At 37.6% G+C, this 22,100-nt stretch overlaps 2 protein-coding genes and 3 long non-coding RNA genes across 5 annotated transcripts; 2 read left to right on the top strand and 3 right to left on the bottom strand.

The window, feature by feature from the left end:
* Positions 1-71: 71 nt before the first annotated feature.
* On the bottom strand, positions 72-6,136 carry LOC147927056 (uncharacterized). The gene is made up of 2 exons (XR_015582282.1): positions 6,012-6,136; positions 72-266 (listed from the first exon to the last, which is right to left on the bottom strand). It is a non-coding gene; the product is annotated as an uncharacterized LOC147927056 (long non-coding RNA).
* Positions 4,837-6,387, top strand: LOC147927055 (uncharacterized). The gene is made up of 2 exons (XR_015582283.1): positions 4,837-5,250; positions 5,960-6,387. It is a non-coding gene; the product is annotated as an uncharacterized LOC147927055 (long non-coding RNA).
* Positions 6,388-6,464: 77 nt separating this feature from the next.
* LOC104747288 (uncharacterized) lies at positions 6,465-7,180 on the bottom strand. Its single transcript, XR_761123.3, has 2 exons — positions 7,021-7,180; positions 6,465-6,701 (listed from the first exon to the last, which is right to left on the bottom strand). It is a non-coding gene; the product is annotated as an uncharacterized LOC104747288 (long non-coding RNA).
* Positions 7,181-7,269: 89 nt separating this feature from the next.
* On the top strand, positions 7,270-9,972 carry LOC104747287 (BTB/POZ domain-containing protein At2g13690). Its single transcript, XM_010468896.3, has 2 exons — positions 7,270-8,243; positions 8,804-9,972. The coding sequence occupies exons 1-2, from the start codon at positions 7,503-7,505 to the stop codon at positions 9,713-9,715; spliced, it is 1,653 nt and encodes a 550-aa protein (XP_010467198.1). The 5' UTR covers positions 7,270-7,502; the 3' UTR covers positions 9,716-9,972.
* A 61-nt stretch (positions 9,973-10,033) lies between these two features.
* Positions 10,034-22,061, bottom strand: LOC104747285 (callose synthase 5-like). Its single transcript, XM_087488508.1, has 41 exons — positions 21,900-22,061; positions 21,771-21,803; positions 21,185-21,385; positions 20,982-21,082; positions 20,459-20,580; positions 20,256-20,352; positions 20,032-20,142; positions 19,805-19,933; positions 19,603-19,695; positions 19,188-19,279; positions 18,958-19,084; positions 18,720-18,857; positions 18,569-18,645; positions 18,404-18,482; positions 18,194-18,319; positions 18,000-18,114; positions 17,551-17,885; positions 17,176-17,228; positions 17,000-17,060; positions 16,824-16,905; positions 16,679-16,728; positions 16,499-16,585; positions 15,943-16,065; positions 15,761-15,855; positions 15,595-15,679; positions 15,353-15,513; positions 14,831-14,954; positions 14,522-14,616; positions 14,283-14,400; positions 14,044-14,195; positions 13,783-13,892; positions 13,570-13,695; positions 13,424-13,492; positions 13,021-13,210; positions 12,821-12,932; positions 12,615-12,734; positions 12,411-12,526; positions 12,227-12,310; positions 11,980-12,092; positions 11,662-11,891; positions 10,034-11,568 (listed from the first exon to the last, which is right to left on the bottom strand). Exons 3-41 carry the CDS (start codon positions 21,375-21,377, stop codon positions 10,288-10,290), a joined length of 5,772 nt encoding a protein of 1,923 aa, XP_087344634.1. The 5' UTR covers positions 21,378-21,385; positions 21,771-21,803; positions 21,900-22,061; the 3' UTR covers positions 10,034-10,287.
* Positions 22,062-22,100: the final 39 nt, after the last annotated feature.

Here is a 22,100-nt window from a genome sequence, read left to right as displayed (position 1 = left end):
ATATAATATAATAAATAAACTACAACTAGTGATCCCATACCCACTAGCCACCTAACCACAATCACAACCAAAAGCGGAATAATCAGTACCAATCAATATCCAAATAATAATCCATTAATCAAATAGCAGAAATCATAGAACCAGCAACCTAGCAGTGTTCTAATGACTCAACTCTAGCAACCTAGCAAGCCAGACAACATCAAACCGAATCCCTAGAACATCCTCCTCTTCATTGCCTGGATTCCACGATCACACTTTGCCTTTACCTGCACCACAAACACATATTGCAATGCATGAGTATTTTATAAACACTCAGTAAGGCAATCCTCCCATCTACTGGGCTATACACACAAGCAATAGAGACATCTCTAACCATCAAACAACATTCAACAATCAACAATAACAAACCAAGACTCTGCATCGACCGATACCAACATGCATCGACCGACACCAGATGGAGGTTGCGTCGACCGACGCAAGATCTGCGTCAACCGATGCAAGGTTAACTTGCATCGACCGATGCAAGATATGCATCGACCGATGCATGCTCGACATAACACAAAAACCCTAGAGTTTACGCGCCGTCCTCGCCTCTGCATCGACCGACGCACAAAGTGCATCGACCGATGCAATGCCGAGCATTGTTTTCCTCCGAAGCTTCTCGCCGGATCTTCGTTCCTGCAACCACGAAACTCGATCCCAAGCCACAAGAAAGCTTCCCAACGTCCCAAATAACAATCTAACCAGCCTAACAACACATAACAAGCAAATCAGAGAGATCTCTAGCTTAGATAAGCCATGGTCATGCACTTACCTTTGCCACAGAAGAAACTAAACCTCAAACAATCAAGAACACGCTCCCAAGAAGCTCCTACAACGATCCCAGCTACAGATCTCTACAGGAACGCCCCAAATCTCCAAGAAATCACCAAGAACTCTCAATAACTTTTTCTCTCCTTTCGTTTCTCTCAAAAACGGCCACAACCCACGAATGAGACAAAACTCGCGTTAAGGGTTTTTCCTTCACCCAAAACGCAGCGTTTGACTTAAGTCAAAACGCAGAGAATTGACCTTGCATCGACCGATGCAACATCTGCATCGATCGATGCAACTCCCAAACCGGGATTTTGGTACACGGATGTTACACTATGCCTTTGGGTGATCCATCTGTCCCACAACCTACTGAAGAAGAAGTGGGTATATTAACCCATCAACTTGAAGAATTTAAAAATGAATTGAAAAAAAGTCGTGATGGAAACTTACTCCTCGAGAAACGTCTCCAAGCACCAGAGGACAACTATGTTTCCACAAGTTCCCTTGGAATTTCTATGTAATCGAGTTTATTTTGGCTTTATTTATAGTTGCTATTTAATTAAGTTCGGTTTGGCTTTGGCCCTGATTGGTAACGGCTATTACTTTTGACTGTAAAAACTTTGACTTTAAAATTTGATGATGTTTTGACTGTAGAAATTTTAACTGTTAAAATCTGATTGTTTACCAACAACTTTTAAAGCTTTAGCTGTTATTTTTATTATTATTATAATATTAATAATAAATATAAATTATGTCAGAAATTAATTTATATAACATTTTAATGACAAAATAAAATTTTATTAATGATAAATTAAAAATTTTAAAAATATAAGTCAATCACATATGAAATTTTTTTTTAAAACTAATTAAAAACAAACAACTATAAGAATAAGAAAAAACTGAAGTTGTAGACATCAATTTATTAACTTATTAATTTTTAAATAATGCAAAGATAGTAATAATATACCAATAGTCAATATAAAATTTCGCTAACAATATTTTTATTTTTCTTTTGTTTTTGGTGATTGATTCTTGATTGATTATTCTGGCAGATATCAATAGGGTCTTTTAATTGTTCTAAATATTTTTTTTCTATTGAGTAGATATATGAGCAGTCAAAAATCCATTAACCACTAATCAATGCATTGTTTGAATATTATATTATTATTTTATTAATAATGAATTTCATAAACTCTTTTATAGTATTATTAGTGATGATGATGAAAAAAAATTTATTATTGAAATGGATCTTAAAAGAAAGAGAAAAAATGAGAATAATTAATTAATAAAAATTAAATATATAAAATATTTATATATACTTTGGAGAGCTTTTAAATATAAAAGGGTGAAAAATAAAAAATTGTTTAGTTTTAAAGCATGAATTTGACGCTTAAAAAAAAAGGGAAAACAAGAAAGAGAAAAAAAAAGTGACTTTTAAAGCTTTAAAAAATTAAAAGCCAAAAAAGTTTGATTGGCAAAAAAATGGCTGTCAATGCTTTTAACATTTTTAAAGTCTTAAAAGTAGGCTACCAATCAGGGCCTTTATTTAGTTTATTCATAATACTATGGTTTTTATTTCTATTTTACAACATGTAATTTTCATTTTCCTAAATTTGATTTGGATTAGTACGTTGTTGGATATTGGTTTTTTTATTATAAATTAATAAAATTATTTTTAAAATATTATTTAAATTATTAATATATAAATTATGTATCATTATAACAATAATTTTTTAAAAATAGGGGCCAATGGTTTTGTTCATAATTGCAACGATTTTGGCACAAATGGCTGCTCTTCATGAGTTTAAATTATAACGTAATAATAGTAACAAAATGTAACACTTTTGTGACAGTGAGATGAAGATGTTTAGTCGTCATTTGTAACATTTTGAGACTACAGTTTTGTTATCATTAGTGACTTGTTTAAAACGATTATGCTGGTCACAACATATAATGGTTTTGAGACGATGATTTAGTTGATATTTTTGACCAGTTAACAATGATTTTTTGTAATCATCAGAGACGATTAAAGACTAAAGTTTTGTCATAATGAATGACAGTTTTGATACATGTTCTTAGTAAGTAACCGTGACGGGAAAGTGACATTTAACAGGTCACTAAGTATGACGTTTTGAGACTATAGCGGCGTCGTAAATAATGACTAGCTTGATACGTGATTTCGGTCATGAAATAAAACGTATTTGGGAAAATAACTTTAGTAAGCAATTGTGACATTTTAGATACGTTTACAAATCGTTACATTTGGTGACAAAATAGATACATATTAGTTAGTCGCAACTCGTGTGACGTTTTAGCTACTATAAAAAATTTGTGACGATTGTATTGTAACCATTCACCATCGTCACAGATTCGTAACAATATTTTTATTGTGGCGGAAAAAAATTATTGTGACGGAATATTACGTGACAATGGACTTACTTTCTTGTAGTGAAAGATCCAAAAGTATTGGACCAGACCCACCAAAGAAATAGCTTCAGGGTCCTCCGCACAAGATCTAGCTCAAGCGAGAAAACATCACGACGATAGATAGGAGGGGGATGAGCAAAGGATGGACCAGAAAGCACCAAAAGCACCTGATACTTCTGGATGGCTAAAGAGATGGAAGCGGGGTCGATGGATAAGCTATGGAGGAGGAAAACCGGTGATTAAATCGCTAGGAGGAGGTTAGGGGCATATTGTGAAAGAAAGGTTCTCCCAAAATTAATTAAGAGAGACTCAGGCCCAGATCCAGGATGAGACACAACAACACTTGGGCAAGCGCCAAAAAGAAATTCAGTAAACGAAGTGATTTCGGAAGACCCGGTAAGTCGAACGCCAAAGATGAAAAGAGAAGACAGATCACAGTGTAAGTAACACCGGATTTGAAATCGGGAGTACGGTTTAAACAAGATCTTAAAACGAGACGAGCTTGGATTTGATAGGAGAGAGACAAAGCAACAACACTAAGGCAGAATCCGACGCTGGCGAGCCATAGCTAAACCGGCGTAGAGAGAAGATGCTCTCTTGACGGCTTGAAAATGACGGCTAGGGCGAACTAAATAGAGGAGAGAGGTGAGCGCATTTTTTTTTGTTTTTTTTAAGTACATAAATCTATAATCTATATCATGGTTTTATGTGGGATTGAAAATATTATATACTAAATCATACTCCCTTTATATCATAAAAAGTGGCCTTTTAGAGGAAAAAAAATTGTTTCACAAAGAGTGTCAATTTATATTTGAATGTATTTTTAGTGCTAAATTTCATAATTTACCTCTAAATCCAAAGCCCATTTTCTTGTTTTAAATCATTATTCATTAACCACTTATTAAATATATACAAAATTTTTGTTTCACTAAAAAATGTTATTTTATACTTTAGTTTCTCAAACCTGAAATTGGTTTGTATCTTTCATATTTTTTCACTAACTCTTGTCTTTTTCATACTTTTTCTTTACTTTTTAGTTTTTTTAATCTTAAGAAAGACTCTCAAAAACCACCGGTCTTAGAGCATCTCTATCAATGAATTTTTTAAAAAATTGCTTAAAAGTTATTTTATTATAAATTATGAAAAAGTTAAATTAAGAACTTTTTAAGAGACTGTAAAATTTAGAGGGTCGATTGATATTTGCTAAACATTAAAATCAACAAGATATGAAACTATAGAAGTAAAAGAGGAAAAAGAAGAGGAAGAGACAAAAAGAAAAGAAGACCAATCATAAATTGACACATAGGATTGCTTAATAATTTCTAAAAAGGCTTAGCTAAAGATCAAATCTTAAGTTTACTATATATTTTGGTTTAATTTTAATTATGTTAATGTGAAGATATTCTGTAAATATATTCTTAAGCACCATCGATATAGATGCTCTTAGACCATCTTTATTGGGACTTTTTCTTAGCTTCCATTCTTACGTTTAATCTGATTAAAAATAAATCAGAAATGGCAATATTAACTAAGGGGTTTAAGAATTTTTAAGAAGCTTGGACGTGCTAAAAAATGGCTGGGTGTAAGTTTTAATTTAAAAAGGAAAAAATTTCATTCACTTAATTATTATTTTTTCCTTCTCTCTCGCGACGGAGATTGCAAAGTTGAAAAGGATTTTTTCAATGATCTGTTGGAAGTGGAGATGATTGATTCGATTTTTGATGACCTTCGTCTGTTCTTGGCTGTTAGCTCAGCCTCTCCACCGATGGCGGATCACAACAGCAACTCTCGGTGAGGGAACCGAGGACTTGGTTGGATAAAATCAGAGACCACCAAATCAGAGGCTTTACTTCACTTATTCAGAGATGTTTCGACCAGATTCCTCCTCTTTCTACTAGAATGCACCAAGTTCCGTACAGTTCTGCTGGTTTAAGTAACCGTCGTCTCCGTCATGGCCATGGAAAGGCGGCAATTGTAGACAATAATGGCCTTGAGCCCACTGATCACCACGTCTCCCTCTCTCTCTCTCTATATATATATATATATATATTATCTTTGTAGGAATTGGATTTTTATCCTGTTAGCCTTTATTGTATTGAAAGTTCCATGAAGCTGATTGGTTTTAGGATTGGGCATTGCTCAAGTTTGGATATTTTGTGATGTTTTGCCCTTTGAAAGTTTGAATTTTGTGACATGGGTTGTGATGAACTGGTGATTGTTTAGCCCTAAGGTTGTTGTGCTTCTGGTTCAGGGTTTTGGGTTGTTTATAAAGTAAGGTTTTTATATTGGTGATAATTGTTCTGGGTTTTCCTAATTGCTTTGTTTCTGGTTCAGTTGTTTTAGTTTTTGGCTAAATTTAGGATTTTTCAAATTGATTTGTCTTGGTTTTAAAGTTTTCAAAGTGATTGATTGGTTGAAGAGACTTAAGTTTGTTGATTGAACTGGATTTTGTGCGTCCAAATCACCCAAACCAAAACTCTAAGTCATATTCGCCAGACTCGAAACTCTTAAGTTGAAGGCAATAGTATTGCCATTGATTCTAACTCATGTGTGCTTGATTACTAGGTTTTGGTTTCTTAGGATTCTTTTATAAGCTGTGATTAGGTTAAGAGATGGGGGATTCTATCTAAAATTGTGATCTTTAGTGCAACCACAGTTACTTGGTTCTTTTACTAGCTAACTTTTGGTATGCGTGATTTTTTTTTTTTTGTTGCATCAGCCCCAAGTAAATGGTGATAAACATAATGTTGGAGATGTATCAGCTAACTTACACAATCCATGAAGAGGCCTAAGCAACTCTTCCATTGCAGTCAAAGCAATGTCGGTCATAAGAGGCTTATCCATGTCTGATATTGCAGATTATTATGACCCATAGAACTTCCTGGAAGAAGATCAAAATCAAGTGAAGGATCATGAACACAAGGTCCACAACCAGTTAAAGTAAAGTATGACTAAGCATGAGTTCTGCAAATGAGATCATGGAATTAATAATGAGACCAATATGTAATACTTGAAGGCGATTCAGAATGTCAAGGTGTGTGAAATGAATACATGAAAAACAGGCCAATGTATCATTCCGTCAGTGACACCCTTTGTCACAGAGAAAACAGGAAATAAACTATCGGGTCATATCTTCCAAGCACTCCAGCAGCAGTGTCAATAATAACTTTCCCATCTTTATATGAACATACCTAAACAATCATGGGTGAGTTAAACCAAAGGTAAAATGAAAAGGAAGCCTCTTAAAAAAGAGACAGTAAAAGAGCGTAGCTCACCTGAATTCTAAGAATTTTCTGAACACATGCACCAATACACCACAAAACAATAAATATCAGACAAGAGACTTGGAGCGACACAGTGTCCTCTCAAAAAACACAACCAGGATTAACATCTCACACTTGTATCTTCCTCCAAAGAACCTCAAATCCAAAACCGATGGAAGTTGTTAACGCGCGGTTACCCTGGTTCGTACACAAAAGAATGTGAAAACCCATTTAGCATAAACACAATCAAAATGCCCGAATATTCCATGATCAGACTGAATTTAATGACAAACCAATAGAAAACTTCCAATTCTTATATAAGCCTTATATTTGAAACAAGGACGCACCACGGTATCAGTAGAAAGAAGGATCATCTCTGAACATATGCAAGAACTCTAATTTCCAAATTTCAAAGAAACTTAAACCCTCACTAAACGGGAATTCATACTGTCAGAATGAAAATATAACAAAATAACTGCCGACTGAGACTCGATTCAATCTCCTCCAATTCAAGTACCTCCTCCGATTCGCATCTCCTCCGACACGAATCTCCTCTACTTCCATCTTCTTCTTCGATTGTTAATTCGCGAGTTCGAGAGAGAGACAAAGAGAGGAAGAGGAAGAAAAAAAAATCAATCGACAATAAAAAAAAACTTTTTATCTCTATTAATCGGTTTGTCCAACCAATTGATGACACGTACAATCTCTTATAATCAAATTGAGTCTACTAAATAAGAGAACCTCTTATTTTTTTTTTCTTTTTTCTGATTATTTTTTTTTTCTTTTTCTCAAAACCTGCCGTTGAAGAAGAGTCCCAAAATACAAATCTCCCAATAAAGATGGTTTTAGACTCTCTTGTATATTTTTAATATTAATAATTATGAAAGGAAAAGAAAACACACACAAACACAAACAGTAATCTCTTTCTCTATACTTTAATTTTCTTGTACTTCACCAGCTCACTTTCTTTCTCTCTCTCTCTCTCTCTCTCTCTCTCTTATGATGACAATGGGTGGCGACTCTGATCACCGTAAACCTACTAATTTCGGCACCGGACCTTTATCTCGGCGAAGATCATGGTGTTGCTCTTTCGCCGTACCTCCGGCGAGTCCTGATGCCCTTTCAATTTCATCTCGTAACCACATTCAAGCTAAAGCTCAGCAGCAGCAGAGACCCAAAACTGGTCCCAAATCGGTTCCTTGCTCACCGCAAAGCTCTAAATCTCCTCTAAACATCGTGGGTCGAATGGACCCGCGTCGGATCTTATCACCGGGTCGGGTTTCACCCATAGATTCGGATCTCGCCATCGATACAATGCAAGAGACTGAGACCACTCGCGAAGACGAAGAAGAAGATGTGGTGGTCGTAGATTCAGCTCCGAATCTGCGTTCAGAGAGTTTCAGAGCTCCGAAGATTGATGTTACTGTCTCAGGTTCGGTTTCAAGTGAGGGTTACGATGCTAGGTTGAGCCTAAAGGGGAGAAACGGTGGTGGGGTTTTGGTGTTGGAGCTTAGCTCGGAGGTTTTGGCTGCGAATTCAGACGTTTTCGCGGGTTTGATTGTGGAGAACAAAAAGTCTTCTTCTTTAGGGTTGAAGAAGTACACGTGCAGGATTGAAGTTTGTGATGTGGAGAATCTTGGTGTTTTCAGGGATACTGTGGAACTTATGTTTGAGGACAGTAATGGTATCATCAAGAAGTTGATGAAAATGGGTGTCTACAGAGCCATTGATGTACTCGAGGTTTGGGAAATGATTCTTCCTTCTTATTGATTTGAGTTTTTAGATTTGACGGGTTTGTTCTTGTTAGTATATTTTGCTTTAGTTATTGTAGCTGATCTCTAGATATCAAGAAACCTACCATCTACGATTTTATAGGATGTATTAGAAGAGTACATTGTTGGCTAAAGTATTTGGTTTTTGTCGCCTTGAGATATTGATTGGGTAATGGGGACTTTCACTCTAGTTTTCAGCTACAGACTAGTACTTGGTTCATCATTCTACCTTCATCCTGCCATTTCAGTGAACTGTTTTTGGGACACTCTTATGTTCTTGTATAGGCCCAAAAAATGTTTGTGCAAATTACTACTCACTGCTAAGTATAAATCTATTCACATGTGTTTGTTGCTTTATATTGTTTTTGTTCATCTAGTATTTTTTTTTTTGTCTTTGAGTATGAATATTGTTGTGTGGAACTTTGATCTTCGCTCTGCTCTGCATGTTAGATTCATTGGCATTGTTAACCATAAACATATAGGCGTGACTGGTGGAGCTAACAAAGCTTCTTCCTTAACCACAAACAGGTAGCGAATGGAATCAAATTTTCAAGGGCTGTTTTGTCCTGTCTGAAATATCTTGAAGCTGTTCCTTGGACAGAGGACGAAGAGGAAAAACTGAGGAGACTTCTTGCAATTCATAACTTCGATGATGCTGCAACCAGCGAAATTTTGGCAAGGTTTAATTCAAATGAGACAGAAAACGTGCAAGACAGCTTGTCGAAGAAACTCGTTTGGTCAATAACTTCCTGCAGTGATGTAAATCCTAGAAACGAGCTCAAATCTTTGGTTAAAGGTCTTCTTTGCAAAAGTTCGGTGTATGAGAAAGAACAGCCTGAGATCAACAAGGAGGACATATATAAAGCAGGCAAGTGCTGTGTGGATTCACTAGCTAAGCTGTTTGAAGAGGGCAGTAGTGGTAGTAGCAAGAAAGAAAAGCCATTGATTGAAGGTATTTCGAGGGAGGTAGAGAACATAAACTGGCTGCTGGAGATCATGATAGATTGGGATATAGCAGAGGAATTTGTGGAGATATGGGGGAAGCAAAAAAGGCTAGTGGAGATGCATGAGAGGGTATCGCCAATGGTGAGGTATGAAGTAAGCAGAGTAACAGGAGCGATATTTATTGCAATGGGGAAAAGGAGAGTGCAATGCGGAGGAGAAGCAAGGGCGGGGCTAGTAGAGGCGTGGTTCAAGCCAATGTTAGTAGATTTTGGGTGGCTACAAAGATGCAAGAAGGGACTAGACATGAGGGAAGTAGAGGAAGGGATAGGGCAAACACTGTTAACGCTGCCAGTAAAGCAGCAGTATCAAGTTTTCATGGAATGGTTCAGGTGTTTCTCAAAGCATGGGACTGAGTGTCCTAATCTAAGCAAGGCGTTTCAGATATGGTGGCGTAGGTCATTCCTTAGAGGTGTAGAATCTTCTACTTGTAGGTAAACAAATTATTCCAAGTTCAAGAGTCAATGTTAGGCGTTAGCTTTATGGTATTTAGACTGTAATATAAACTCTCCTGCTGACTTATCACCTTTGTCTCCTCCCACATGCTATGTTTGTATCGGATGTTTTTTTTTTGTTATTGAGGTAAATTAGTCGTAAGGTTAGAAAAATGTAACGAGTGAAAAGCACAAAATGGTACTTTCTGTCAGCAGCTATGTGTGTTTTCGAATAACAGGCTACTTTCTTTCGATCGGATATTACTATACTTGTGAGCTATATTATCTTGTATTTCCATAATACTCTTTTGACACCAATTGATGAAGGAATGAGGAAACTAAGAAAAACCCAAAACATCCTTTTGTTCACATAATCTCAACTGATAATAGAAAATTTGCACTTAAATCTATCGGTATGTTTCTCACGATTTACACACATGTATATGTTTTTACTTAAGAACGAGAGAAACTTTTTTGTTATACAAACACAGAAAATAACTAGAATTGAGGTAAAAGAGTTGTAAGCTTGCTATAGAGTGACGAGGGAAAGGCGAATCAGAGAAGTTAGACTGAGTCTCATTTCTGTTTCTTACCACCGGCGAGAATACGTTGGATTTGGAGACCACGGCTAAAGGCTTGGATGAAGAGAAGCCTGGTCTGGAACTCAGAGACGAAAGGGAACCACGCGAGTACGGTGACTGGCATGAAGATAACAACTCCCATGATGTACTCATACCCTCTAGCCAAGGCCTTGACGGATCCCCACATCCCTACTGCCTTCATCAGTTGCCTTCCAACTTGTGATATCTGTAGCAAAGCCCATCCCGTAGGTAAGAACGCCAACAGAGACTGCATAATGTCTCCCACCGTCAGCTTCAAGAAGTGGAACAGCATCCCCACGATCACGACTGATCCGATGAACAAAAACAGCTTCAAAAGCCTGAACATTAGCTGGAAATCGGCGCTAAACTTCCTTCTCCCCATTGACACTATCTTTAGGACAATCATCACTGCCACGATCACCAGCCAAGACAGTCCATACACAATGATGCTCTGCTGTTTTCCCATTCGGCTCTCCTTGGTCAGGTTCAAATGGTAAACGATACCGTACTGATAGATGAAATACCGCAGCGAGAGGAATATCTCCCAGAACTTCCCAAAAAATCCAGAGTGAAGCAGATGCTCTTGTTCTTCTTCCCACCACGATTCCCAACTCTTGTTTGCTGGCACTCCGATGCCTCCTCTGCTGCTTATCCACTTGTTCCAATCATCCCAGTCATCAACTATTTTCTGCCACTCGAATCCCGAGGGGTTGAAAAAGAACGGGGCAAACAACCAGGAACCCACCAAGAACCATGTTGAGCCCATGACAAGCGCATATGCTACCGAGTCCTCTGCTGCTTTTCCGTAAAGCCTGTAACATATCAGCAGCACCATAAGCTCCATTCCTTTCACAAAGTGGCTTCTCGAATACATTCTGTAGTTCTCTGCAAACTTCTCGTGCTTCACCACAAACCCACGCCCTGTTGCTCTGTACTTTGCTCCCCCGTGTAGGATGGTCCGACCATAGTAATGAACCTTTGTCCCAAGCGAGAAGGTGAAGAAGACAGGCGCTAACTGAAGCTGCATTACGATTATATCGGACAAAGCAGTTCTGAATCCTCTCTCTAGCCCAATCTCCATCACCATTGGTAGTGTCATCAGCAGACCCAGTTGTACTACAGACTGTGACGCCATCGCCGCCTTGAGGGAACTATCTCCTTTCGCTGCTGCAAACTTAACTATTGCCTCTTCCACTCCACTCAATGACAAATAAAGTCTTCCGTACAAGAATGCATATACTGTGAGGACAACAATCTGCAGCACACATAATTACTCTGTTAAGTTTTTGTTTTAAGCAAATTTGAGTTAATGATAAACTTATTTTGACATTTGGAGATCATAAGTTACCACTGAGCTGATGTAGAAGCCCACTGTTGTAAAATAGCAAGACATCATACGGAAAAAATCAAAACGATGCCCAAGTCTGTAGAGATCCCTACTCAATGTTTGCTCGCCGTTACCACAAGCAACCTTGGCTTCAAAGAGGGATATTTGGTTCAAACCAACATCTCTTCCTTTCCCTACTTGGATGTACTCATGATGAGTTACATTACCACGCCTCAGAGTTGAGTTGAAACCTATATACATCCATGAGTCAATCATAAGAAACTGATGAAGGAACCAACGCCAATACATTCCTCGAAGAAGTAAGGTTCATAATCTAACCAGCAAAGATATCCTCGCTAAGATTTATTCCCCGTGATGCTTTGCTGATGCCACCCCGAGTGATGTGGAAGATTCTATCAAAGACATCAGGGTGACCATAGTGAAACCTGACCCTGAAGTCAGAAACATAAGGTGCCTGTGTGAGTTAAATGATCCTCTTCGTTCACATTTTTAACAGATACTAAATTTTTGTTAAAAATGAGCTTCATCATGTGTGTAGAATGAAAAAAAGAAGACCATGACATACTTCAGAGGACTTGCCAGGACCCGCTGACCAATGGTTACAAAGCTTGTTTCTTGGTTTGACATAAACCAGGCTAAAGAAGAAACACTGTCAACACCATGCCGAAGTGAAAAACATATAAATCAGCTAGCAAAAAGAAGGGAGTTCTATACTTAACAAAGTTATAATAACTAAATTTCCCAAATACCTGCCAGTAAAAATATGTTCTCTGAAACCAAGAATAGTGGGTGCACGTACTCCATGGTCTTCATTGAACTCTTCCAGCAGATTCCTCATTTTAAGTGCTTCTTCCAAGTAATGGTCCTATTAATTATATAATATGGTAAGTAAAAGTCATCCAACAAAGATAATTTTATTGTGGAAACTGCCGGTTGTGGGGAATGTAGTTTACCTGATTCATGTCAATAGCCTGGAGAGCTTCTCCTCTTGTAAAAATGAGGGCATGATTCTGATTCTCAGGTTTTCCTTCTCCAACTTTTGCTGGACCAGGTAATTTTATTCGATATATTTCCTTTGTAAAGTAAGAGACACAAAGTTGGAATTCTGGGGGTTCTCGTATAGGACATAGTGTATAGCCAATTTCAAATAATAAAAAACCTGATCAAGATTATCAACAGCCTTGATAAGCACTGAGTAGAACACTTTCTGCACTTTTCCGCCTTCTCGTTCCTCAACCTCATCAATGTATGCTACACGGAGAGCGGGATTGCTGCAGCATTGAATATAAAAATAAGACTCACCAAGGAACCAACCAATACTGGAATCTATTCAGCAACAAATATGGAGGAGGGACTTACTTAACCATAAGGTTTAGGATGTCAGTAGCTCTCCGGTCTCCACTTCGCTTCTGATTTCCATAGTTCTGACAGGTAGCAACATAAGTGAATTTCATATCTGCAACTGCCTCTAACTGAGCGTACAAGGATCTCTGACTTTTCTTGTCCTCCTCAGTTGGCTCTGAAATAGCTTTGTATCCTGCTAATATTTCTGTAGACACAAGATATGTTATAAGTACTTATACCAGAATGTTGAACATTTCTTCGATATGGAACTATGAATACTTCACACAAATGATCAACATTACGTCAGTTTTTGGTTGTCGAATGTACGAATGACATAATACAGTGAGTTGAAAACAATTTAACGTTTAACCTGTGCAGCTGATTTTAGTTCAACACAAGTCAAGTAATCACGCCTCACCTGTTTCAGTAGCCATGTCAAGAAAAGCCTGAAGTTTCAATGCTCGCCTGTAATACATCATTCCTCTAACTGGAAGATAAAAAAAAAGGTGTAAGCAAAAGAAAACATCTAACAATATATAAATAGACGTAGATGGTATAAGTTACCTGTTCTAAACAAAGTCTGTCCCCTCAAAGAAACCCAATGGCGAAGCTGCAAAATATTTTCTTCACTCTCCAAAACAGAAGTTTCATCTTTACAACCAAGCCGCTCCAAGAAGTTAGTCCACTCATCTGAAAATGGGCGGGGGGAAATAAATTACTGAACGCATTGACAAGTAAGTAAACCCAACAGCAGGAAGGGTCATCAATAAGATATACCTGGAAAGATCTTCTGCAAATAGTATACAACTGATACACCATCTTCATTCTCCATTTCCAGGTCGTTCTTAGAGTAGACGGTTTCCTCACTATAATACGGAGTCAGAACACTGTAAATGCAAAACAAAAACCTCTAAGGTTAGTGAAAAGAAAGAGCTCCTCTCTGCAGTAGAAAAATGGTGTATATAAATAGCACATGGTGTCATTCAAGAAGCATAAGTTCTGTTAAAAATGGTGATAACTGGTAGCCGGAGCACGGACCTGAAAGAGAGCATATTTCTGACACGAGGAGCTCGCGGCATATCCATAAACAGTGAATTTGTGAAGAAGGCAATCCTTCTTTGCGCTTCAAGGTTTGTAGGAACATCCATTGCAGACTCTTTTACCGTCAATAGTAAATGAAGACGACTTATCTAGAACAAATAATTAAATCATAATGTTGTAAATGGTCTTTACCTAAGGACCAGACCAGTCTTATATTTTAGTTTTTGATCTTTTACCTGTTCATCCCATTGAGCTGTTGCCATTGGAGGAAACAGTATCGCAGGTTTTGCGTCAGTACCAGCAAAGAGTTGCCTTCCGGATTCCTTGTTAGTATGCCCAAGTTCTACCAATTCACTGGAGAAAGGTGTCACCCGTGTTTATTCTTGTACGTGTGTACTATAGCATGCATATTCACATAGGCACTAAAAAGAATATTCTAGCTAGTTCTCTAACTATAAAAAGATAGCCCACTAACCGGTTTTCATTTTGCATCATATCTCGAGTCACTACTTCCAACATATCTTGTAACAACAGCACCACTGTGTCTCTTTTGGATGGGTCCGCATTTTTCTGCAACATCATAAGTCACAAATAATTCTATAGTTTCCCAGATATAACAATAACAGCTCGCAAGTATTATCATTTCCCTCAAAACATGAATTCATACTGAAAGTGGCAGCCAACTTGGCTTAGAATAGTATCAGACCTAAATTAGGGGATTGCACACTACCACGAACAGTCTCAAATCAATACCAATGATTAAACAAGGATGTGGTTCACTTACCAATATTCCGACAAGCTCGACAAATTTACTACAAAGAGCAGGTAAAGGCGCCATTCTGAAATTCGAAAGGAAGGAATTCTTTGATATGTTGCTCTCCACCTCTTTGATGATGATACCAATAATCCTGTGGTATTATATCTTTTCTTAGTATCATTTAAATGAAGTCTAGAACTCAATAGAGGGACTGAAATTGCAGGTTGAAGCACATATATTGTGAAAGGTGAAGAAACTATTGTATTATCAAACAGAGGAATGTTGACCCACGTACAAATGCAGTAAATGCCAAAAGTCTTGGGAGGAGAAATGTGTCTACACTACATCAGCTTATAAAGTGGAAAAATGGTAGAGAACATCTAAAATCAGAACTAATTAGACAGCCAGTAGCTTGAATGGAAGAAACACGTCGGAGTACGGGTATCCTTTTAGATTCTAATAAATTTATGAAGTGCTTAGATTCTAATAAATTTATGAAGTGCTTCATAAATATTTATCAAGAACCTTTTATGATGAATGAGGAAATACCTTTTCTCATTCTCCCCAATTACCAAGGTGTGCAAGACATGTTTGAATGATTCGTAGCATTCAATGACAGCACATTTCATGTATTCGTCTGCGCATATGCGCTTCCAGAGGTCAGAATCTTTTGTTCGAAATTGAGCTGCCATATCCAATGCTATTGGTATCTGTAACAAGATGAGAATTTTAGCAATAAGTAGAAGTAGAAAAGGTATTTGTGATGGCAAAAAAAGAAGAAGATCACAAACCTTGCTTGCAAGCAAAAACGGTGGCCACTGAATTAGTTTCAAACTAGGGTCTGAAGTGTATGGAACAAGCAACAGATCCATCTCCCTGGACAAACAGTTGGTTTAAGACACGGAGAAATTGGGAATCATGAAGAAGGCAGTATAACTATAATACCTAAGTTGTTACCTGTCACTGATTAGATCTTCCTCACGGAAGCTGCAAATTATTTCATTCCAGAGTTGGGAAAATTTTGCCGCTTCAGTTCTTCTTGCAGCAGTGACCTGCACAAAAATATGATTTAGTAGATGTTGACAACATTCTTTCAACGATCACTTTGTAGATACAAAAGAGAATCAATCTTGTGTAACCTCTGCAAATCTTTTTGACAAGGAAAACCCTCTTCTCCTTGTTTTATCAGAAGGAACAAGATACGTATTAAATGCTCCAGGTAATGATTGAAACCTTGACCTTAGCATTCCAAGTGTTCGTATCTGGAAGCCAAACAGAAATGAGCTTATGTGTTCAAATATTATGCAGGACAATGCATCAATTTCCACAGTTGCGTCTGTGACATCTAATTAATTTTCACAAGGAGATATGCATTCGAATGAATGTCAAAGCACTTCTTATAGAGGATCATCCATCATAGCTACCTTTGGAGAACTACATATCAACTATTAGAAGAGATACTAGTTTATTGAACCATTTGGATTACACTAAAACAATAACATTAAGGAATTAGAAGATGGAATACTAACTAAATGTTATAAGAAGATATAATGCAAGAATGCTAATCGACTAAGTAGAAACATATATGAACAATGTAAAAGAAGCATCTCAAACGCCATGTGGAAACCTTAATGTCGTTTTAGTAACACAACAAGGGTAAGAGAAGTGGAGTAGAATGAATCCAGAATATACTACCTCTCCCAAACGATCAAAGGCCCCAATGACACCACCACATATTGTGGAGAATATAGCATACCAAATTTGGGTGTCCATAAAATAAACCTGAGCAAAAATAAGGAATATGAGACACCAATCTTTCTACTTATACCTGACCAAAATCTCGTTCATTAAGATGTGTGGTTAAGAAAAATATACCAGGATAACTGGTAACCAGAGCGACACCACTGCTCCATAGTTGTGCTCAGCTGCATGGCGAGTCGAAACATTTAGCTTACCCGAAATATTAACAGCAAAGTCGAAAATTATAGTTCCAAACGAAGAGTAAAAATAGAAAAATTACCATTTGGGAAAAACTCATGCCATTTGTATTTTACATGGCGAATGCTCATAATTGCGTTAGTTGGCTTCACCAAAAGTTTCACCTGGGAGAAGACACAAAGAGCGGTATTAAAGGTGAGAACGATTATGATAGTTGGACATTAGGTCACATCACATAACTGTTATGCAGTTTCAAACCTGTAGAAAGTAACTGAATGCAAATTTGCAACAGAAAAGCAACAGCCAGAAAATCGTATACCTGGAAATTTCAAGAAACATATTAGCAAAAACAATTGTATAAGCAGAACAATGATATAAATTTCATTATATGCGATCAATTTTTCAGTAGAAGTTGTTTGACTCCATAAACTCACTTTATGAGTGCAATTTGACTTTCATGCATCCCTCTTCCAACATAAATTCTTGGCTGGAAAGGAAAACATAGGACATGCACATCAGTAAATGGGTATCCAAACAACATGTAAGATATCCCCCTGAGCATAATCCATAATCAAAAACTTATTTAATCATCGATATAGCCAATAAACATGCAAACTTTCCTCTCGACTTGCATATACATATAACTAACCAGCAATACAAGAATATTGATCCTCAGTTGCAGATAATCTCAACTAACAGATTCAGAGGTCTGTTAACATGCCTAAGGGTTTTTCTGACTAAATAGACTGGGAATGGAATTATCATGCAGGACTAGAAGACAGGGAAAGAATAAAATCCAGCCTTCATACCTGTGACCACCACAAGAGCAATCTAAATATATGCCAGTCTGAATTCTCGATCCAGCGTCGAAGCATTGGAAAAATGAACATGATAGCTGCCAGTACATTTGGAAGCAAGTACAATGCTACAGCCATGATATAAAGCGGAGGAACGCCTTTAACTTGTGGAAGAAATGATAGCCATTGTTTCAGCTGGCCAGGAGCAAAAGAGACAGACTGGGCATAGCATAGGGGTAACACAACACACCAAGCGAGACTGACAATGATCTTGAGAATATTTCTCAAAACATCGGTAAATTTCCACCTGTGGAAACCTGGAAAGTTTAAGATAACGTCCAGGACACCTAGCATGGAAGCAAAAAATCAAGATAACCTTTATTTTCAGGAAACATAACCAAATGATGAGCACAAGAAAATCCATATAAACTATAAAAAATTACAGCGTTGACGTGACATACTTTGAAGGAAGCGTAGAAAAGCTGCGGTAATAAAGATACTGGAGAGAGAATATAAAATATCCTTCCGTAAGATTTCCCTCAGTTCTACTCGTTCAAATGCAAGAATGATCATTGCCTGTATTGAAAAGTAGAAATGTCATTTTCAGTAGTTCATGTTATGAGAAACTTTACTATAGCTTGGCCAGATTGCTTACCTGGAGTGCTAATAGATAGAATGTCCACAGTCTGTCAAAACTATGATATATGTGCCAAAATGTTCGAGTTTCAGTGAAATTTGATTTGCCTGTCCTTCCCCCTTTTCTTATTGATCCCTTTTTTCCCTATCAATTAAGTTAAATTCGAAAAATGCTGATTAAAATCAACGGGGGGAAGAGAAGCAGCTAAGGAAAACTACAAGAGACTACCTGTGTCATATCACGGGTTGATTTGAAAAGATCTCCATCATCACGCATTGGCCAGCCCAGAGAGAAGCAATCAGGACTCCTATATAACAGTAATGCACAAATTATATATAAAAGGTGTCCTCACCAACCAAACGTTCAAATTTACAGACTTGAGGTCAAAAATACCAAAAATATTCGTTCAGATCATCATAGTTGGACCAATCTGAGTGAGCAGCCTTTCCATTCGCATTCTTATTTGCTTCCTAGTTCATAAAAAGTTAGCTACCGTGTATACAATGTCAGGATTCTTAAAATGACTATTCATTCAAACATGTACCTTTTGAACTACACGGTAGATTGGTGTAATGACCTTCCGTAGAAATGCCTCATCATCTCCACCGTAAGAAGGCTTAATATTTTCTCCAGTAACGATGCTGACATTTCCAGCCAAGAGACCATGGAGTTCATAAGCCATCTGAGCATAACCAAGAGATATAGTTGTTTTTTTACGTCAAAAAAAAAAGGAAAAAATGGGGGAAAAAAGTAAATGAAGAGAATCTGAAAAAGTTACTGACATTGTGGAAAATATAGCACAAGCACTCTGGCATGAAGCGAATATTTGCAGCTTCACCCCAGATGAGAAGATACAAGCCCATATATAGTATCTTCCTCTGTTGTATATCTTGAGCAGCTTGAGGAAGCCTTTGCATAAAAAATAGAGTGAATTTTGATTAGCGTATGAACATCAATCAATTGAAAACATTTCCCATCCAAGCCATTTAGAAAACAAAATTTTGCCAGCTACCTTAAACTGTGTTTACGTCCTAAAAATTTGCACCAGTTCTTGTAGTTCTTAAAGAGCTTTGTCATTACGGCATCAACGGCTCTGTCATCGAGCTGCGTATACAGATTAGTTAGTTGAAATAAATGAAAAGTGTTCAGTAGATGAATACTATAGAGATACTGAATTGAAGAAATATTGGGATAATGCTTTGTTTTTCTATCTGCTTAGGGTAATTCTGTTTAAGGGCCCTGGATAACAAACTTCTTGATAAATGAATAAACCAGGTCTATGGTGTTGTTCACAAGGTCGATGAACTTTAATCAAACTGTACCCAAAGCTCTTAATTACCCACTCTACTCACTCCTATAGTGTCGTTGGCTCTCAAAGCACATGCCAAAATGCTCTATAGGTGAAAGGGTGGAACTATCAAGAGTACCTTGTTTAGAGGTTCTGGCTTAGGAGTCAACCTTATGTGATTATCAGCAAGTAAACAAACCAAATGTTCCCTCTGATTTCTGACATTGTCTCTCTGTGAAAATCAAAGAGATAAAGAAAGTAAGAAATATGTCTCAGTGTTTTATGCCTTTAACATCAATACATCATATCTTCTTGTCACTCTTTTCAGATCACCGACTTGCCTGAAATCCGAACATAGCTCTTAACCAGTCAAGCAGATCTAGATTTCCGGTTTTCTTTCGGTGCTGCTCAAATCCAGATGGCCAGTTCAATCCGCGAGTGTTCCCCAAGGCAGCTACAGCGGCTTTGACCTAGTCATCAACCAGCGTTAGAGGTATAAGAAGGCAGATATCAAAATTTAGCGGCCATTAGAATTAACAATGGGAAGAATAATTCAAATTGTATATACCTCCTCAAGCTGCATAACGGACTGTGAAGCCCCAGCAGAATCCAGTGGAAGAATGTTGTACGGTGCATAAATTTCATTTTTTTCTTGGACATCTCTAGCAGCTGCAATGATCTACTCAGAAACACATATGGAAAGTTTTAAACTCCCATCTTGGTTAGCTAATCATTAAGGAATCTTTTATAGCTGTCATGATAGCTTTGAAGAAATTTAATTTGGACACAAACCTCAGGAGCTACTGCTTCAACTTTCTCGCTCTTGTTAACTGCCATGAGCACTTCAAAGAGCACTCCGGCTGTCTGGTATGCTTTACCAAGCTGAGCTCTGCAAGATGATGGTTCAGAAAATCCGTCAGAAAAAGAGCATTATTTTATTTCTCTGCAAAGCCCCACACATGACAAGTTTGGAAAACACAGGATTGTATCTTTACCTGTCTGCTTGATCTCCTTCATCAAGTGCCCTGACATAGTGCTCATAATATTGTTGATAGAAGCTCTCAACTTCCCGGCCATCAGTTTTCTTCACCCTAGAAGCAAGACTTGAAGCATTGTCCTGCGTCATAAAAAATTGTTACTATATCTACTAATGCTAGAAGAAAATGTCATTATCCGTATCATTTCAAATGGATATTCTCAAAGTGTAAAACATATGCAACTCTGGAGCCCCAGTTTAGGAGTAATTTGAAAAGTAAATCTTGTGAGTAAAGAGACTTGTCTAGTAGCAGATTGTATCATAAGGTGAAGGTCTGAGATGATGACCTTTTAAACTGGAATTGAAAACATCCTTTGTGAAAACTACTACACAGAACATCAAGAAAACTACAGATGGGATCATACTAACACTGGCTATCTATGTGTGGGGGTTTAGATGATTAAACGCCTGATTTAAAGGCTCTTATGAATTGCTATTTACTGTGTGAGAAAAAAAAAAACGGAATAGTAAGAGATGATTACCCTTTCTAATCTTTGAAAGAGAAGTGTCTTGAACTGCCTCACACCTCTTCCACTAGAGCTTGCATCCAACCTATGAGCTTTCTCGAATGCATAAAATCGACCTTCACACGAGCACATGGAAATTAAAGTGATCAGCGACATAAATTGAAGCAGTTCAGCTTTATCCTAGAAGCAAAACAAATAAGGAGACGCAAAAATCATACAGAGATAGGCAACACGGGGGCGCTCATGTTCAATCTCTGCAGCAACACGTAGAATAGGTGCAATGGTACCAAGGGAGGCCGGAACCACCTCATGATCAAAAACTTCAATCGACACTGTTGTGGCAGCACTACGAGATGGCCGCCTCATAAGCCCCTGTGGGCCAGAGTCATGAGATGTACTACTCTGCGCCATCTCTCTCCCTGTTAAGAAACATTGAATCACAAATGATACCGAGATTCTCAATAAACAACAAACAGATACGAAGGATTTAATTGAACCAACGACGGAGCTCGAGCGACGAAATTGAAATCCAGAAGAAGACGAACACGGGAAGCGAGATATCAAAATTCCGATAAACAATTTCACGGAAACTCAAATCGGAAATCGTACGGAACAAACAAAAGGACCTTAAAATCAGTAACGACGACGAACACAGGCACAAAAAAAATCAAAATCAGGCGCTCATGCGAACATCGATTCAATGTTTCACATCTCATTTCCAAAAACAAAAATCTCACGGAAGCTGAATCGACTCGATGTTCAGCATCGCGCGTCAAAAAAAAACGAACGGAAGAACGAACTCACGTTTAGATGCGAAGAGCTTCTAGATCCCCTTCCCTGAAGATTAAAATTAAAAAAACGAATCGTAAGTGCAATCGAAGGATAAACATGGAGATTAACAAAAAAGCGGAGAAATAGCAACGACGATTTCACCTGAAGCAGAGACGAGGTGGCTCAATTTCGCGTCGGGCATGAACACAACACAGAGAGAAATTATTAAAAAAAAAAAAGTGACGAGAGGAAGAAGATGAAGAAGAAGAACAAGAGAGAGGGGGAGAGAGATCAAAAATGAAAAAAAAAAAAAAAAAAAGTGTTGTTTTACGGTTTAAGAGGGAAATGAGAGAATATTTTCAG

The sequence above is a fragment of the Camelina sativa genome, chromosome 15, assembly GCF_030686135.1.
Source record: "Camelina sativa cultivar CO46 ecotype springtype chromosome 15, ASM3068613v1".
Lineage (NCBI taxonomy): Eukaryota > Viridiplantae > Streptophyta > Magnoliopsida > Brassicales > Brassicaceae > Camelina > Camelina sativa.
Note: the sequence above shows the minus strand (reverse complement) of the source record. Positions and strands in the feature narration are given on the sequence as shown.